The sequence below is a fragment of the Danio rerio genome, chromosome 22 (assembly GCF_052040795.2).
Source record: "Danio rerio strain M-AB ecotype USA chromosome 22, GRCz13ab, whole genome shotgun sequence".
In the NCBI taxonomy this organism is placed as follows: Eukaryota; Metazoa; Chordata; class Actinopteri; order Cypriniformes; family Danionidae; genus Danio; species Danio rerio.
In genome coordinates, this window is record NC_141042.1 from 33135938 (window position 1) to 33154140 (window position 18203).

An 18203-nucleotide genomic window follows, 5' to 3' on the forward strand; every position below is an offset into this window, starting at 1 on the left:
TAATCCAAGATTGCGTCGTACTTGCCAAAATCATCACATAATATAAAAATTAATTCTTTCAAATAAGTGTATTGTGATCGGCTTTTAAATGACATAAACTAGCACACTGATCACACTATTTAAACTTTGTAAAGCTTAAAGCAAAGTTAATAAACCAAAAAAAGTCTTAAAACATGTTTAGCAAGTAAATGTGCTCTATTGGATTGAGCTCTGGTGACTGTGGAGGCCATTTGAGTACAGTGAACTCATCCACCTATTTGTATGCGCATTTTGCATATGCGTATAAAAAAATGGCTGATGGAAATGGCATTAATTTTGAAAATAACTGAGTAGGATAAACTTTTTATTCAATAAGAAAAGATGCGCATTAACTACGATGGAAACACTGTTACCGCACGAATTTCAGTATGCGCATTATAAAGGTCATGTAATTTTGTGATAAGAGATCATGTGATGATGAAAATGTGTATAAATGGACAAACCAGCAGACTGAGCACATTGTAAAACATCTGAAATGTTGTTATGGTCATTCTAAAATGCCTTAGCATTCAAGTATTATTGTTATTATTTTATTAATGACCACCAGAATCAAGAGTGTCTGTGCTTCACGCCTTCAAACACCACCGCGCGTTCACTGCATGGATTGCCTTCTGAAGTGCAAGTCATTTATTAAATAAAGAAAAGATTCATGCAGCTTCTCCTACTGCAGCAAATTCAGTTTTTACTGTTAATAATTGCTGACAGTTAACCAGGAAGTGATAATTTTGTTTGCTTTGACTCGTTGGATGGAAACTCAGCTTTATTCGTCTGTCGTTTATTCGATAATACAGTTTTGCGCATAATGTTAATTCGCATTTTTGGATGGAAACATAACTACTGTCATGCTCAAGAACTGTCCTGTAAAGCCGCCTTTCCACTGCACACGACATTTGGACACGACTGTTGGAATACGCCCCCTTGTGGCAGCCGCACAGTATTTTCAGTGTTGTCGTGCACCGCGGGGGAGAAACTGATTCTCACGGTGTCCGAAATAAAGGAGGGCAAAAGCAAGAGCCTTTATTCTCTGTGCGTTTAGATAGTTTAATGGATGAATGAATACTAGAAACTCATAGACCGCTAAAATATGAAGGGAATGTGGAGAGAACATTAAAAATATTTATTTTTATTACTTTCTAACTTACATTTATGAACAGAAAAGTTTTTTTAATATAGACTTTTTATAATTCAAAAAATAACCAAATAAACTCCTTTTCTCATCTCGCATACACGGATCTGCTTGGACAACACTGGAATACATCATATCCGGTCGGCAGGTCGCATACGGTCTAGTCGCAGGAGTTCAAATTTTTCAACGGATCTGCGACTCAATTCGGATCGGAATTTTCCACATACGGAGATGATCGGAACTCAACGCAGCTCCCGGACTGTGGACTGCTCTCCATTTGAAATGAATGACTTCCGGCTGTTGCTTGTCGTTTGTTGTGTGAAAGTTTTTATTAATTAAACTGTTTAAATATTTAGGCAAGTAGCCTAGTAGGCCAATTCACAACATGTATAATAAGTTGTTTACAAGTAAGTTCCTGCATTACTTCATGTAAAGACATCGATGGTTTCTATTTCAGCTTTGTTTTTGTTGTTCGCTGTTATATCGTATTGGGGTGCGCGCGGGCCGGGGGTTTAATGACGTCACCCTCTGGGGGAGCATTGTAGACGTGACAGGAGTGCGCGGAGGGCGGACACTAGGACCCGGGGACGCCGAAGTGTTTTTATCTCCTCATCCATTACATTCCCCTCATTTATTCAGTAGATCCACTGAGCGCAGCACAGCACAATAACTCACACAACAGTTTCATTTCCAACCATATTCACTGCACGGGGACGAAATGGTGAGGAGCGAGAGGCAGCAGACAGAAGTGAAGGCCGAAGACTTGTTCCTGGAGTCCGAGACCTCTTTAGATCAGCAAGATTTTGAGATGTCTACTTGTCCTTTCAATGACGTCTTCAACTCCACAGACTCTTCCATGATAAACACTTTCCTGAAAAACGTACAAGTTTTACTGGAGGCTGCCAGTTACATTGAGAGCGCCGAGAGGAAGGATGGAAGTAAGTGAAATTATAGTGCACTTGTGAGGGATTGTTCTGACTCATTTGCGTAATGCAGAGAAACTGTTTCATTGTCAATAGACTCAGACAACAAAGGATTGAGTTCAACGAACAATCAGCCAAGTAGACAAGGAGCATGTGCAATGTGCCTCAATTTGAGATTCACAGCCTCAATGCTTTTAAATGAAGAAGTTTATTATAGCTAAATTGAATTTATTTAATATTTTATATATTTTTATTTAATATAGATAGCCGCACACAATCATCCAGTGCATACTCATTGGATTTATTTCAGATCTGTTTTATAACTGCAAAAAACTGATTTAATGTCAAATCTGCGTGGCTGTTTTCCACTTCGTGTGTCAAAAACAGATGAATAATTCCCTCTGCAGCGCACTTAACGTCCCAATTCGCTGGCGGACTGTCCCAAGCTGGCATGTACTGTCGTATGGGGCATTTCAGAGTCTGGCATTGTTCGCCAGTGGAGCATGCCAGCTCGTTTGCCACCTCTTTCTCTCGAGGAACATAAACAAGAAAATAAATAATTAAATAAGCAACATTTGCTGGCACAACGCACAGGATGACGTCACCTCGCAGCTTTTTCCCCTTTAACTTTTCATCACGCACCAAAACATGAAGACTGAGTACAATAAAGCGCTTATGGTACTAATAAACTCATTTGTTAATATATGAAGTTGTTTTGTGTGAACATTTGTTTTGGAAAATTTACACGATATACATTTTGCCTCCTCTGAATATAATAAATATTAAAATGATAATACTAATAATATAAAGTGCATATTAATATTAGGGATCAGCAGATTATATTCATGTTTTTTTCTGTCAGATATATTCGCTGTATTATTCGCTTCGTATTTAAATAAACGCATAATCATATCGTGTGGATCTAAAAATTGTTCATGCAGACAGCATAATCTACTTCAAAAGAGTTCTCCAAAATTGCCTTCCTGTTTCCTAGGGGGGTGTGTTCACATGACATCCACATGGCGCAGTTTTCACTGCTCTGATTGCTCAGTGCCAGTTGCGTTGGTGGAGGCTTACCAGGGCTCCTGTCCAATCGCAGAGCTGTTGGGCTGTGATGTCATATGTTGCTGGGCCTGGCTTAAACAGCGCTGGCAGTGAGGGGTTGTGGGAGTTGAAGTGCGTTGTAGCCAAATCTGAAAATATTATTCAAATAAAAAAAGAGCAACAATAAACTTTTATTACACACATATTACACAGATGAACAGGTGAAAATGTTACGATAGTATTGTGAAACAAACATCACTACTTTTTATACACATGTATTTATTTACAACATACTTTACATGCCAATTTGCACATAACACCTGCATATGTTATATGTAGGTTTATACCCATACATACACTATTCAATTTCTATATTTGTATTCACTTTTTACTTCTGTTTTTAAAATATATTCATTATCTGTTTTTTGTTTTGTCTCTGATTGTGTTGCACTGTTGTATGTGTGATGTGTACCTTTGTATTTGTGATCATACCTCGCAATCAGGGGCATAGCGGACATTTTAAAAGTGAGGGGGGCAGCTAAATGAGATTTAAAAGTTTACGTTTATCTTACTCACCTGTTTCTAAATGGTCCGACTCTAAAAGTATGAGAGACTGAAAAGTCCCTGTCCCCGTGCTTGCTAGACCCCTGCTGGCAATAAAGCTCTTTCTGATTCTGATACGTTAAGTTTATAATTAAGTAAAAGACATGACATTTTTTAAACTCATTACAACATTGTTTTGTATAAAGTAGATTGCAGGATTATGATTTAAATAAAATACCACGTTTTATAACAATATAATAGTAATACTTATGACAGCATGTAAAATTAGCATGTTTTTTTCTGGCATGTTTTAGTCTCACTTGCTAGAGATGCCAGATATTCACTGAGTACTTTAGTTAATGTGTATATAAATGTATCCAGTATTATTAATAATCAATAACCAAATATAAAGTATAATATTTACCTATATACAGAGAATTTACATTTTTAGAGTTAAATGCATACTGTTTAAAATATATTTTATAGTACATTACTTAATATAACATAAATATAACAATTATATAAAGGGCTCAGCACATATAAGTACACCTCTCACAAGTCTCTAGACATTAGACTAGTCAGTACTGAAGCCAAACCTAGAGCAACTTGCCTTAACCGTCCAAAAACTAGTACAGCCAAATGTATATGTTATAGAAAAATTTAAATACATATTTAAAAAAGAGGAAAAAAATCAACTGATGCAAAAAAAATATTACTATTTTGTTGAAATTTTGTAGGTTGTAATGATTTTGGCGATATTTAGCTTGAATTTAATTGTATTATGTTTCAATTTCTAAATGTTTGGTGACTAAAATATTATTTTCAAAAATATATTTGTCTAATAAATCTGTTTTGTTTAAATGCACCACAATACATTGCCTATATTCACTGAGAATTGGATCAAAATATTAATTTTCAAAATGATATATACACATTTTAAAAACATGTTGGCAGTAGCCCAGTTCGAGTTAAAGGGCCTGTTGGATGAAGAACTACATTTCCCACAACCCTCCGCGCGAAGTCTCTATCCGCTCAGCTGTTAAAACAGTAGGTAAACAAACTGGGGAGGAGAAAAGAGCGCAAGCACCAGGGACTTCGCAGGCTGGGCTCTCGGGACTCTTTTGTACCTGTTTCTATTCATTTTATACACTTTATATCCGCCTGTTTTCTTAAAGCACTTTTACTACTTTGATATTCAGACATCGGATGTTTTATTTGTGCTTCATTTCCTGTAACTAGCGTGGTAACAGTAACAGTGTAGGAAATACCTCGAGTCGACGGGTTCAGCAAATAGAAACAAAAGCACCAAAACAACTGGAATATTCAATGCTACGTTTTGTAACGCGACAGCTGTCATCGTGATCACAAATCAGAGAGAAACATCAAATACAGCAGTAGATTTATTCAAAGGATGACTTCTGTGCTGAATATCCAGACGTTATTGGAAGCAGCCGACTATATAGAAAGGAGAGAACGAGGTACACGACGTTTAGCTATATTCACTTGTATGACAACTGCATTACCATCCACAATTCAGCACGTTTTATTGTATGTAGAGGTGTTTAAAAGGACTTGATCCGTTTCTAATATGTGATCGGAGCTGTGACAGGTTTCTCCGCTGTGTTTTTCAGAGTGTGAACACGGATATGCCTCGACCTTTCCGTCTATTCAGCACTCCAGCTACCAGAGACAAAGGAAATTCCGAAATAAAAAGTGCAACAACAACCACTACAGGTAAGCACGTGATTTGACTCTTCACTTCCATAAGAGGAAGAAAAAAAGTGCTGGAGAAAATCCAGAGAAAGAGAGACGTGTGACAAGAGCAGACTGCTATGACATCTGTCGGGACTTGAATTATTGCTGCTGCATTTTCTGTTTGTTTACGTTTTAGCTTTGTTATGATATATAAACTTTACTTATGTATATATTTATATATGTGCCTGTCGTACATGTGCTGTTAAATAGACGCCGCAGCATGCAAATGAAGCTGTTTTATTTAGTTTGTTTTGTTCTGGGGGAGGGGAGCTCTCATCAGCTGATTGTCAAACGGGACTGCTGCAGCGCTGAGGTTAGGGACCGTGCGAAAACTCACGTCCTGTTTTCGCAGTCGGGCGCCATTGGCTTTCGGTTTTGTTTGAACCGAAAGTCTGCAGTGACGGTGTTTTCGCTTTATTTTGGCCACTCTAGAGGTTTTATACATCCGCAAAAAACTCAGTGGGATATATTTAATGTGCTTTCGTTTTAATGACTTGCAGAGTATTTGGATTTTTATCCAGAGCCCTTGAACACACGGCTCTTATTTACAGCAACTGTTGTTTTCAGGCTGCCAAGGTGAACAGCCTGAGGCGAATTTATTAAATTATCTTTACACGGTATTCCTCCTTTAATGCATGTTTTGCTGAATTATCATTGACCCAAGGTCGACTAAAAGTCGATTTAATGAAAGAAACAAATCGAAAATGCAGTAATAAGCATTTTAATGTGCATATTAAAATAATAGTTGTTTTGTGAATCAGGAAAATGGTGCACGCTGCTATGATGCTAACTAATGTTGTCTCGGTAGACAGTTACTAGCATTTGAGCTGTCTACCTATTCCAGGTTTTTATCTAGGCAGACAGTTTGCAATATTTATGACTAACAAGCAATCTTAGGTAGGCTGTTTTCTCATACTGAAAATTCTGAGGTAAAGTGTTTCTAGGCTTTGAAATGCACATTATTGCTCTATATACAAATTGTAGAAGCCCAAAATGCGTTTTTAGATTTGTTTTAAAATGCGACCTATAGGGTATATGTTTTGAGATGATCACAAATCCTAGAGCAATTCCAGCATTATAAATATGACTTTGCCGTAAAATCTCAAAACCTAAATTAGATATAGAAAGTATGTTTACATTATAATAACATATTTATATTTTCCAAAACAACTCACCATAGAGTTATGGGAGCCGAAAAATATGAATCTGTAAACATTTTTTAGATTTTAAATGAGGGATATAAACATGTGTATGGATGAAACCGGAAAATTATGCGAGTATTCCGTATACAATATACTTTGTAGAAAGTCTGTAAATTAAACTGCACAATCCAAAATAAATAATGCTAATCAAAAGGATAAAATTTGTCTAACTGTAAGAGCAAAAATGATTGACTTTATTCGACATTTTCGCATTTATAAGGGAAAAGTTCGTTATGGATGTAATAGATGTGAAATTGGCACTTGGTAAATCGAAATTGGCACTTGGTAAATCAAAAATAATTGTTTAAAAACATTTTTTAAAAACATTGTTTAAAGAGACATTTTTTAGTATATTTAAAGCACTGTAAAATACTTGCTTGCACGAAAAATGCAAAAACGGTTTTGCAATTTTTGCGAACACTTACTTTTTTTATGGCAAAGTTGACATTTGCATGGAATTGCTCCTCATCTTCGCTTTGGTTTTGTTTTGCTCAAAACTGTTTCGGTAGGTGGCTTACTAATGTTTTATGCACTCAAAAAAGCTATTGAAATACAGGTTTTACAAAGACTAAAAATGCAATCTTGGACCAAGTGTGATATCCAAATAGAGGTTTTGAGATGAACAAAACCTCATTGTGGTGCTCAAAATGCTGCACACTTCGAGATGCCCTTAAAATGCCATATATGGAAGCAACTCCCAATATTTTGAGAGACAACTTGCGTGTTAGTGTGTTTGAGGTTGTGTTTGTTTCCGTCTGCTTCGTTTCACTGCATTTCTAAGTATCAGTGAACTCGGTGACTGATTTTGGGTTTGTGTTGCCGTTCACAATACCTGCACTGATGGAGGAAATGTAAAGGAAACACTATCTGATGATCTGACATGCTTGCGTGTAGGGGATCCAGAAGATTGACCTGAGGAGGGTTCATACAAGCCGCTTTGGTTTAATCAGAGACGGAAAGATTCTGTGGAAAATGGTTTTCCATATGTTGCAAAAACAACTGTGGGTTTTGTTTTGTCTGCAATGTGCAACCCACATTTCTGAGTTGCACGATATTTACAGAATGCAACTGTAAAAAAATGTATGAACATAACACTTGGGACTATTGGGATAAAACATTGTGTAATCACTGAGCCTTATTTTACAGTGTGCATGTCTCTTGACACACACAAACATCCTGTCACAGCATTAAGAGCTGTGAAAACAGCCTTACCGTTTTTTTCTTTTGTTTATTTCACCTGTTTTTCTCCCTCCTGAGCTCACAAGCATCCTCCTGAGCACAAGCGGCAATACCATAAGGTCAGCTACAGGATGCCTGAAAACATGCTCTTGGTATTAATAGTCGCCAATAAAGGAAGTGGTCACATGATGCACGGAGACGCAGGCCTTTGCTGCAGCCCCTGCAATGGCATTGCCGTGCACCGGTTCGGCCGTCCATTTGGAGCTTTGGAAAAGCTTTCAGCGTGTTGCTATACAAAGAGCCTCTTAGGGGGACGGCTGATTCACTTTACATTATTAACATAACACTGACTCGTGCTCTCAGAGAGGCCGAGAGAGAAAGCGTCCACTGGCACTCACTCATTGTACGGAGAGGAGAGCTCTCTCACGTGCTCGCATATAGGCTGGTCATTGTGCTCGCCTTTTCTGCTCTGCACACTTAATTTCTCTGTCTTTTCGCTGCAAACAAAGACTTGCAGTGACATGTGGGTCATTTAGAGGAGCCTTTATAACTCCCTCTGGAGCAACTGGATTGGTTGCGATGGTGAGCTGGTTCAACCCCCCAATAAGGATAAATTAGTAAATCCATTGGAACATTTAATGATGCATAGCCTTGTTCTTGATGAGCGGCTGGGCTATTTTTTTGTGCACGTGATCTTATGATGAGTGCTGATGTATATTTCAGGAGCTAAGCTCATGTTGAATGAGCTTGTGTTCATGTTAAGGTTATGAAAAATCTTTTAGTGCACATTATTCCTCACTGACTTGCAAATAAGTAAATTTTTGCTAATTCTTGACTTCTGTTTTGTTTATAGGTCCACGCACAATGAGCTAGAAAAAAATCGGTAAGTACAATTGAAGTTTGTAAATCACACTACACTAAATGCTGGAAAGCACCAACAGACATTTTATTTTGTTCATTTATTTTTGGCATCTGTTGCTATTTGTGCTTATTTTGACCAGCCTAATTTCTTTAGATTCTTTGACATTCTTTTAGTCGTTCAAAACAGTGTCTTTTAGTTGCAAACTAATTTGCTTGTTGGAGCTTTGTGGTTTGTGCTCAATTTCCTGTTTTGCTTTATTTTAGAGCATAGGCATGCCAGTGACATTAATGAAAAATGTATGCTAGGGAATAGTGTATGGTAGATTTGTAGACTTAAGACTTTTAGTCTACAGCAAGATTATAAGGTAGTGGAATTTTCTCAAAAATATTAGTGCAGGAATTTAAAGTAAATCATTGATTTTTGATTGTGAGAATGTATAAGGTCAGGAGGTGAAACATCACAATTCTCTAATGTATTATTTTTCTCATCTCAACTGTTAAAGCTACCTCAAAAATGTATGTAATAGGGCTCCACGATATTGGAAATGGAGCCCTAATGGAAAAAATATGACATTGCAATAATTTTGTTTTGCCACAATAAAATATATATTGCAATATAAATACTATTTCTCTAGATAGCTTGAATATCTATATTTGGAAAGTGTTCATTTCTTTAGACTGATCATGAATTATTCTGGCTGTGAATTGTGTATAAACTATAAAAAACAATTTAAAAGTATAGATCAGGGGTGTCCAAACTCGGTCCTGGGGGGTAGGTTTTCTGCATATTTCAGTTCCAACCCCAATTAAACACACCTGAACCAGCTAATTAATCACTTGGGTATTCTAGAAACTTCCAGACAGGTGTGTTGTTGAAGGAAGTTGGAGCTAAGCTATGCAAGACACTGGCTCTCCAGGACCGAGTGTGGACACCCCTGGTATAGATGAATACAGTAGAGCAAAGAAAAAAGTGAATGCTGCAGTGCTTTGTTTTTTTGGCGAGTCAAACAGTATTTAGGTACAAAAATGTAACAATCATATGTAAGATAACACTTAGTCTTTATTATATAAATGGGTAACTAAAGAAAATATTTATTACAATTGTTACAATTTCGTTTGCCTGTATGCACAGTCACAGGCCTTCACTCTATTATGGTTAAAATCCACAAATCTCACGTTTTTGGAATAATTGCTCTTGCTAAAATATAATACTAACATATAAACTCAACATTGGCCATCCTGCGATATGCTGAAAACCGTTTTCAAGGTTTACCATGGTTTGGAAAAGTCAGGGTTCTAAAACAACTAACATTTTCTGTTATACTGTTTCTAATATATATATGTAAATGATTTTTTAATGTCTTGTTAATAAATTTGTGTTTTGAATCCAGCGAAGAGAGCAAAGGTCAATGATTTATTTTCATTATTTAACCTGACATGTTTACTGCTTCAAAACATTATAAAAGTTTCCCAAAATGAAATGTATTGTGTTCAATAAGGTAAAAAAATGTTTTTTACTCTGACATTTAAAGAGAACATATTTTAGAGCAGTAATCACAATATCATGAAACCATGGTGTTTTTATTCAAGGTTATCATACTGTCTAAAACTTATACTGGCCCATGCCTAGATGTTGCAAATGACTACACAGTGTTATTGATGCTAAAACAATATATTGTGCAGACCTAGTATGTAAGTTTAGATAAAAAAATGTTTACATTTTATAAAAGGAAGCTGAAGAAAACTCCTACAGTATCCTCTCCTTGTCCTTGACCAATAGGTACCTAAAAGTTAAAGTAAGAGGTGACCCAATTCTGCTAATCTAAGGGCATACCCTCACCCACCACTCGGCCCCACGCAACTACTGCAGCCTCAGTTTCAGATTACTGCCCAGAGTGCAGGGAGACGACAGAAACCAGATCTACTTGAATGTCCCTTATTTCACAATGCAAATTGCATAATATGAAAATTAATTCACAAAAGGGTACAATAATAAAAGGATAGAAGTGTGACTTCTTTGAAATGGCCCAAACCCATGGGTGGTGTTTTTCTTTGAAAATGCCACCTACGTGCAGAGTGAGCATAGTGTGTGAGTGAATACGGATGTCGGACTGTATGTTCTGGTCTCACAAACACTTATCTGATTGGCGTTAGACACCGACGGTGCGGGCCTGCTGCTTAGACTCTGTGCATGCAAATACTGAAGGCTCCACTTCAAAGACTTAAAATAGATGTTGTCTAGACGAGAAGGAACTCCTTTGTGATCATGATCTGAATACCTGAAGCTACATTAAGTTTTCTTAAGCACAACCTACTCACTGAGTTTCAAGTTTGTTTGCCTGCAAGTCTTCCTGCAGATTCATTAGTGAACTAAGCTGCGCAGTTTCAGTTCAAATAGTTTGTAGGCCCTGCAAGTGTCTCCTCCCAGACGGTCTGCTTTTCTCAGATAATGTCTGTGCATAGGGTTGTCAGTGTGCCAATGTTGGTTTGCATGGGTCTGATGCAGATAAAGGCGACAGGCCTAGTCGGACAGCCTTAGTGTCAGCACAAACAAATATTACACAACATATGACAAACACTGAGTCAGCAGCCACACCCAGCACATTACCCCTGACTCCACATTACTATTATTTCTCAAAGACTGTACACCCATTATTTCTTTTTTATGAATATAACACTCAGATGCATCCCTCCCATTTATCTGATGTGATAAACCACAGCACTTTAAAATAGTCTAGCATCACGAACCGCCCAACTAGTAGCAAACAAAGTGACTGTTTCCTGCTCAAGTTTTCTCTCCCTGCTGATGCATCACATACACTCTGCTTGATGAACATGTTAAATAGTTAAGTATTGTTGCACATCGGAAAGGAAGAGGAAGAAGATGAAAGCCCTGTGACCACATTCGCCTCTTTAAGCCACGACACATACACCGATAACACACGTGTGTTCATACAGGCAATCCGCCGTTTGATCTTATGAAGTCGTAGAACAAATGTGGTGAGCCTCAACTTCCTTCACTTCCTCGTGATGTATTGAGCAAAGGAGGATGTCGAATTGCGCTCAAATCACTGAGTTCGTTTTCAATTATGGGTGTTATGTGGTTGTTAATTGGTAGGTACATGCATGTGAGGGTGTTTGGTTCTGTGTTAAGCACGTTGTAGTGGTTGTGTGGGCCGTAGTGTGTCTGACAGTGAATATGCAAAGGCTCAAGAATAAAGCTGCCAAGCAGGCTTACTGAAAATAGACCAACGGCCCTAAGAAAAGAACTTTTCAGAGCGCAGGAGAGCTTGCGCTGATTGGCTGTGATATATTTCCACCCACAAAGAGAATCACAAGGTATAATGATCTATCCTGTCCGTATGCACCTGACCACTTTGATATTAACACTCCATGTTTCTGGTAAGCTTGCAGGTTTTAGTGTGCTTTGGGAAACCACTTGTAGAATGCACAATGTTTTCCCGTCCATTTACACCAGACTACTTGTCATAAGTACCCCATACATCTTGGGGAAAAATGGTGCAATTTTGAGTGTGCTACACACAGGTGAGTGGGTTGACAAACCACCTGTAGGACACACTCTCTCCACTCTGTATGCTTGGAGAAAGAAAACTAGTAACTAACTAAAACTATCCTACGGCTAGCTTACAAACATTTTAAAACTAAGCTAGGCTTGTCATAGCATTTATATAATGCTGTTCTGATAATTTGAAGTCCTTCTTTTATCCTCGATTGTAAGCTACTAAAGGTATATTGTACGTGTTGAAATTAGGACCTCATCCATAACCATTCTCTTCAAGAACTTTCCTGTGGATGACCTTACTTGTTGTCCTAGTGTTGAGAGGCGGTTCAGAGGAAGCTGGAATCAGAACATTCCGCTTCCCCTGGGAATTCCGGAAACCCCTGAAAGGGAAGCCAGAACTGGCAGTTCTCTCTGACCTGATGCCTTATAAGCTTTTCTTGGTGAGCAAAAGCAGCTTAGGAAGCGTGATCTTTGCTCAATTAAGCAATGCAGACCTGTACACGTGCCAGGGCATGTTTGCAACGCATGCGTAAATGCACAGTCATGCTATGGAAGTTTAACAAAGCTCAGGGTGTTTTGGGTGAGTCAGAAAGGAAGGACACACACCCTGTGGCAGGCTTCGGGTTTTGTCAGAAGAGTACAGCAATGAACATTTGAGATTCAGAGGACACTAGTGTTCTGCCTTGCCCCACATTTACTGTGTTCTGTAAAAGAACACCATGTTTCATTGCCTTTAGAGACACAATCTCCCTTTAAATGCAACGTGCATGGTTACTGGTGGGTAAGGTTACAAAAACGAAACAGTCCCACATCCCTGATGGCACTTTGAACCTTGCTGTACAACCACACCCAACATTTTTAGGCGATTGCTAGCAAATTCTTGATTTACAGGCTAAAATCAAGGAAGCAGGTGACATTCCGAAGTGGCATAATCAGTTGGATGTCATCAGCAACACCCTTAAAACCCGAGAGTAAAGTTTTTGTGGTTTGTTTTCTCATTGTGTAATTGCTTAACAGTTGACCACTGGAAAAACCCTTTATTGGGCAGCCACTAATTGAAACATTGTGACAGCATCCTTGCAAATGCATTCTGTGATTACGGTCCTGGGGCCTACCACAGATTGCCATATATTGGCCTAGGGAATTATCATTACAAGCTGGACAAAGCTATCCAGTCATCCAATCGGAAGAGCTCCAGAAGGTCGTCCAATCATAACCAACCAGATTGATCTGCACCAATGGCCCTTTGCTTTGTGTGTCATGGCCTTTGATCTGATTACGGAAGTCCTGTGGCTGTTTGCCCTTCTACCACCGCTGTGTGTGTTTTTTTTTATGTGCTAGGATTAGGTGCCCTTCCGGGGAAGTAAAGTGGATTGACTAGATTTTCTGAGAGCGAGAGACCAATGTGATCCAAACATCTGGTGACGTTTCTGGTTTTGTTCCATTTGTTTTTGGGATCACCTCACATTTATTAGATTACAACCACAAACATGTCCACAACCAACTGAAATGCTCATAGAGAGCCTCACAATAGAGAATTAGTGTTTTCCATGCACATGGCCATCTGCGGGAGCTTTAGGGATGGGGGCAGCAATCACGTGACCACACACAGAAACTCTGTGGGCATGTGAGTGGGGTCTGCTGGTCTGGCCTGTTTGGAGCAGATTACAGCTCAGCACGTGTGAACTAATCCATGTGTTACTGATGGGCAAGAGCGGGCCTTGCTGTACCACAGCTGTTACTGTCTGAGTATGTACGTGCTTTTTTATTTCCCAGTGGACTGGAGCCATCACTCTGTAGTAGTTGAGTGTTTATGTACAGGCGTTTGTCCAGGGATGCCACCGAGGTATATCCTCGTTCTTGTTGGGTCTACTCGACTAGTTGCCCAACTAGATGTTTGGAGGTGTGACTAGTCTATCAACATTTTTTTGTTTTTGTATTTTGATTTTAGCTTTGCTCTTTAAATAGCAGGTTTTGTCTTGGATCTATTGAACAAGAGGTGACATTCAAAGCTGTTTTTTTGGTCATTGTGTCACATCTTAGGGTGCTTTCACACTGGCACCTTTGGTCCACACCCGGGTTCATTTGACGTAAAAGAACAGTATGTTTAGCTAGCTTGAACGCTGTCCTCTGAACTCGAGCATACACCTGTGAACCGTACCTTGTACCTAACTCTAGTAAGGTTCACTTTCTCATGTGAATGCAATCGTACCAAATAGTGGAATTGAACCGCCAACTGTACAACAAACTTTAGCTTTCATAACGTATATTCATGTGTGTATGTTTGTGTATCACCTACTTTGGTGACAAGCTGGACTGACCCAGTGCAAACAGTGATAATGTCTGCTTGTTTCCTCCGAAAACGACTTCTGAAGACGTCCTTTAATGTTTTGAACGTTAATGTTTTTGCGGCAGATAGATGCAAATGGCTTTCTGTATTTCGGTTTTGGTAACAAATAGGGGTGTCACGATTTCGATTTTTAATTGAAATCGATTGAAATCTATGCTCAATTTCGATTATCGAATCAAAAAATAGAATTGTCGATGCCTCCACGCCCCCATGTCATGTCAGCTTGGCTTGCCAAGCGGAAAAAAAACAGGCTCGTTGAAGTGCTTGTTAAACTGCAGAAGCAGGAGACCCGTCGACAGAGCTTAAACCCTCTCCTCTTTCAATGAAGTCGCCGGTGTGTAAGCATTTTGGATTTCCAGTGAGTTATGTTGACAACGTTCGTGTTGTCGACAAAAAAAAAACACAGTATTGAAAGCTCTGCTATGTACGTATTACGTACGGTTCGTCCAATAGACAACACCGGCATCGCGATCCTCCGCCCGCCCCCGTTGCAAATCCGCTCGCGAAAAAGTAGACACTCAGGCCCTGTTTACACTGTCTTTGTTTTTAAATGGCATTTTAGAACGACAACGATTTGACATCCACAGTGGCGTGTAGCGTTTCTGAGCAGCCCTCCTTCCTCTCTACCTCTGAAAATGCACATCACGTGACCACACAGACACAGACGCCCACACAGCCATATGAGCTTGAGACAGCAGGTCCAGGCAGTCAGAGGACTGCTTCAATCTTTCACTCACTTCTACTTAGTCATTTTAGCGAACACCTCAGATACTGTTGGCTGGTTCCTGTTGGTTCTGCATCTTTTTTACCGACGCCATTATAACCACACAGATCACTGCCTATTCACGAGTCCCGCAGAAAAAGTGATTGACAGGTGGTAATTATATGTGTATCTTGCCTTTATTCATTTACTAAATGATTTGTTTATGGGTAAAACAAAGACCATGCAGGTCAGGTAGTTTAAAAGGTAGGCTACAAATAATTAATTGGTCATTAATTAATTAATTATTCATAATCGAAAATCGAATCGTGCCTTTAGAATCGAAAATGTAATCGAATCGAGGATTTGGAGGATCGTGACACCCTTAGTAACAAAAGATTCTGTCAAAACAGAATGATCGTGATATGCGGACATCTCCATTTTGGCACTTTGTTTTCGCGGCTGTCATCTTGCAACATTTGTACACACAAAAACCGCAGCTTGATGATGCAAGCGTACCAAGGTTCAGAAGGAAAAAAGACCAACCAGCTGAGGGGGGACAATCTTACTTGGGTTCGGACCAGACATTTAGACCAAGTGTGAAAGCACCCTTACGCATATGTTGAATAACACTAGTCAGTCGACTAGCCATTTAGGCAACCCACTCTCTAGTTGATTAACCCCCCTCCTCGTGTTGTACAGTAAGCTGTCATTGGTTCACCTCATGAATGGCTCAGAGGCTCCTTTGTTTGAGAGCATGTTTACATAGTGTGCCGTCACAGTGTCTATCTGTACTGTATATTCACCACAATCTCTCTTCCTCCTACGTCTTTTATTCGACTCCCTTTCATTCTCTCCACACTGACAACCCCCACCTTCTAACTTTACATCTGTGACCATCTCTTCCTTCTCCCTCTCTCGTTCTCCCTGCCCACATTTGGTGGTTGCTTTAATTCCCAGCGAGTGTATGTTGCTTTTAGGACGGTACATCCCTTTAATGTCAGCTTCACGATGCGTTTCGTCCAGTTTTCAGGCAGATTACATGAGAGCAGAGGACTAGCACCAATAATGGCCTCCCATCTGTGTGTGTTTATGTGATGGGGGAGGATACTGCTCGTTTAATCTGAGAGCTATTCGTGAACTCGGCACTGTTACTGATATGATAGGGACATGTTTGCACGCTCGCTCGTTGTGACTTCATAATAGAATCACAGGGCCAGCCTTTAAATAAAACAAGGCTTAAGCAAGCTGGTAACCTAGATGAAGCTGTCAGTCCCACTGTATTGATCCGATCCAAATTAGAGCTTGAGAACCCAGAGCCTGTTCTCATTCTGTAATCTGTGCACTGGTGTGCAATAACCCAGCCACATGACCTGATGCTTCAAAGGCATCATGTGAGGCAATGGAGGAAAACATACAAAAGGGGGAATCCGCTGGACAAAAAATCCCCTGCCTTTCTAGTGTGCATGAATCGCTGCATGTTATCTCCCTGGCATCATATGGCTCCAGGTTTCATCTATATTACATGCACATGCTGCTATAAATATATCCTCGGTTGAAGGGAGATGCAGTCTGCGCGCTCGCTTAAATATTTAAAAGATATAAACAAGATCCAAAAACAATGTAAAACAAGCTTATGTGCATTTCTTACCAATGCAGGGCTGAGGTGCTGATTCTGCATGGGGAAAACGTGAGAATTCTTGGTGCAAATATGTGTAGTTAGCAAATCCCAGGTTTATACCCAATCTGCAATTTTAATGCTGATTACAGTCTGAGAATAGGTTAGCCCCCCTTTGACCTTGACATTAGTTACTTCCACGTCAGGCCCATGAAATGATGCCTCCATTCATTATTTACCAATAAACCAAGCAGAATCTGGGACAAGCATGTGTTGTTAACCCTTAATAAGCCCTCACCACATCAGAGGAATGAACAGACAAGATTTCATCTATCATGTTTAGTCTTCATTGCATCAATCCATCTATAAAACTATTTATATATTACAATTGTTTGTGTGATAATTCAATGTGAGTCAACATGTTCATGACAACCTTGACAATGAGTGTTTATGTTTTGTTTTCTTCTGAGTCACTTAAAGGGTATGCGAAGATGTTTTGCCACAATAAAATTTCTTGCTTCGGTTGTAAGAAGGGGCATGTCTGAACATGCTCAAACGCAAGATGCACTTTTGATGCGAGATATTATTAAACCTAGTTGTAGAGCGTTCTCTGTATGACTAATGCAGAGGAGTGTAAAACAGCACATCTACCAGAGCCAGATTTTGACCAGAAGGATACACTCAGCTTGCAGCTTTAAAGCACAGATTGTGCACACCCACGATTATCAGGGGGTCATTCATTTTCTCTCTTCCATAAACCAAATGAACTGTCTACAGAGGCTGTGTTGTAAGGCGGTTTGTTTTTAATCTATATTACAGTAACCTTTAGGTCAGAAGCATGCTTAAATCTAACACAGTTATTTGTAAGTGTTTGGAATTTATGAGTCAGTACAAGATTCTGACGGTATGATAACCTTAGATAAAAATATATAAAATAAGTCTTTTTAAATTACTTAAAAAACAACAACTTTTGTTTCTCCATTAAACACAATATATTTTATTTAAGAAATATTTAAAATATTTATTTTTGCCTTTTTAAATTTTAAACATGTCAGGCTAAATAATTCAAATAAATCATTGACTTCTAATCTTCATTAGTATCAAAAACACATTTCTTTACAACCTGAGAAGGCATCTTTGGAAATCTTTCTTTTCTTTGTATGTTAATCAAGCCACTGCTTTGTTCACGCCTATAGCATGCTGGATGTAAGTGTATAAGCAACTTGTTTTTCAGATGTTTGCTGAATCATGGGCTAACAAGTAGCTTTAGACTTGAAGGATCCTTTTGCTGGAGAAACTGTTGCCCTAAAAAAACTAAATTAAATAGTCATAATAAAACA

The 18203-nt window shown here is 38.9% G+C and overlaps 1 protein-coding gene across 3 annotated transcripts in view; it reads left to right on the forward strand.

Annotated features, from left to right (window-relative positions):
* Window positions 1–1794: 1794 nt before the first annotated feature.
* mxi1 (max interactor 1, dimerization protein) overlaps window positions 1795–18203 on the forward strand; it is a 31284-nt gene continuing 14875 nt past the window's right edge. The window contains exons 1-4 of one of the 3 annotated variants that reach the window (XM_087302365.1): window positions 1795–2103; window positions 3636–5153; window positions 5307–5409; window positions 8665–8694. In XM_087302365.1, the coding sequence (XP_087158491.1) occupies window positions 5087–5153; window positions 5307–5409; window positions 8665–8694 (200 nt within the window). In that variant the 5' untranslated portion in view covers window positions 1795–2103; window positions 3636–5086. Of the gene's footprint in view, window positions 2104–3635; window positions 5154–5306; window positions 5410–8664; window positions 8695–18203 lie in introns of those variants that run through there. The other 2 variants (NM_131237.3, NM_001308638.2) reach the window with 2 other exon arrangements.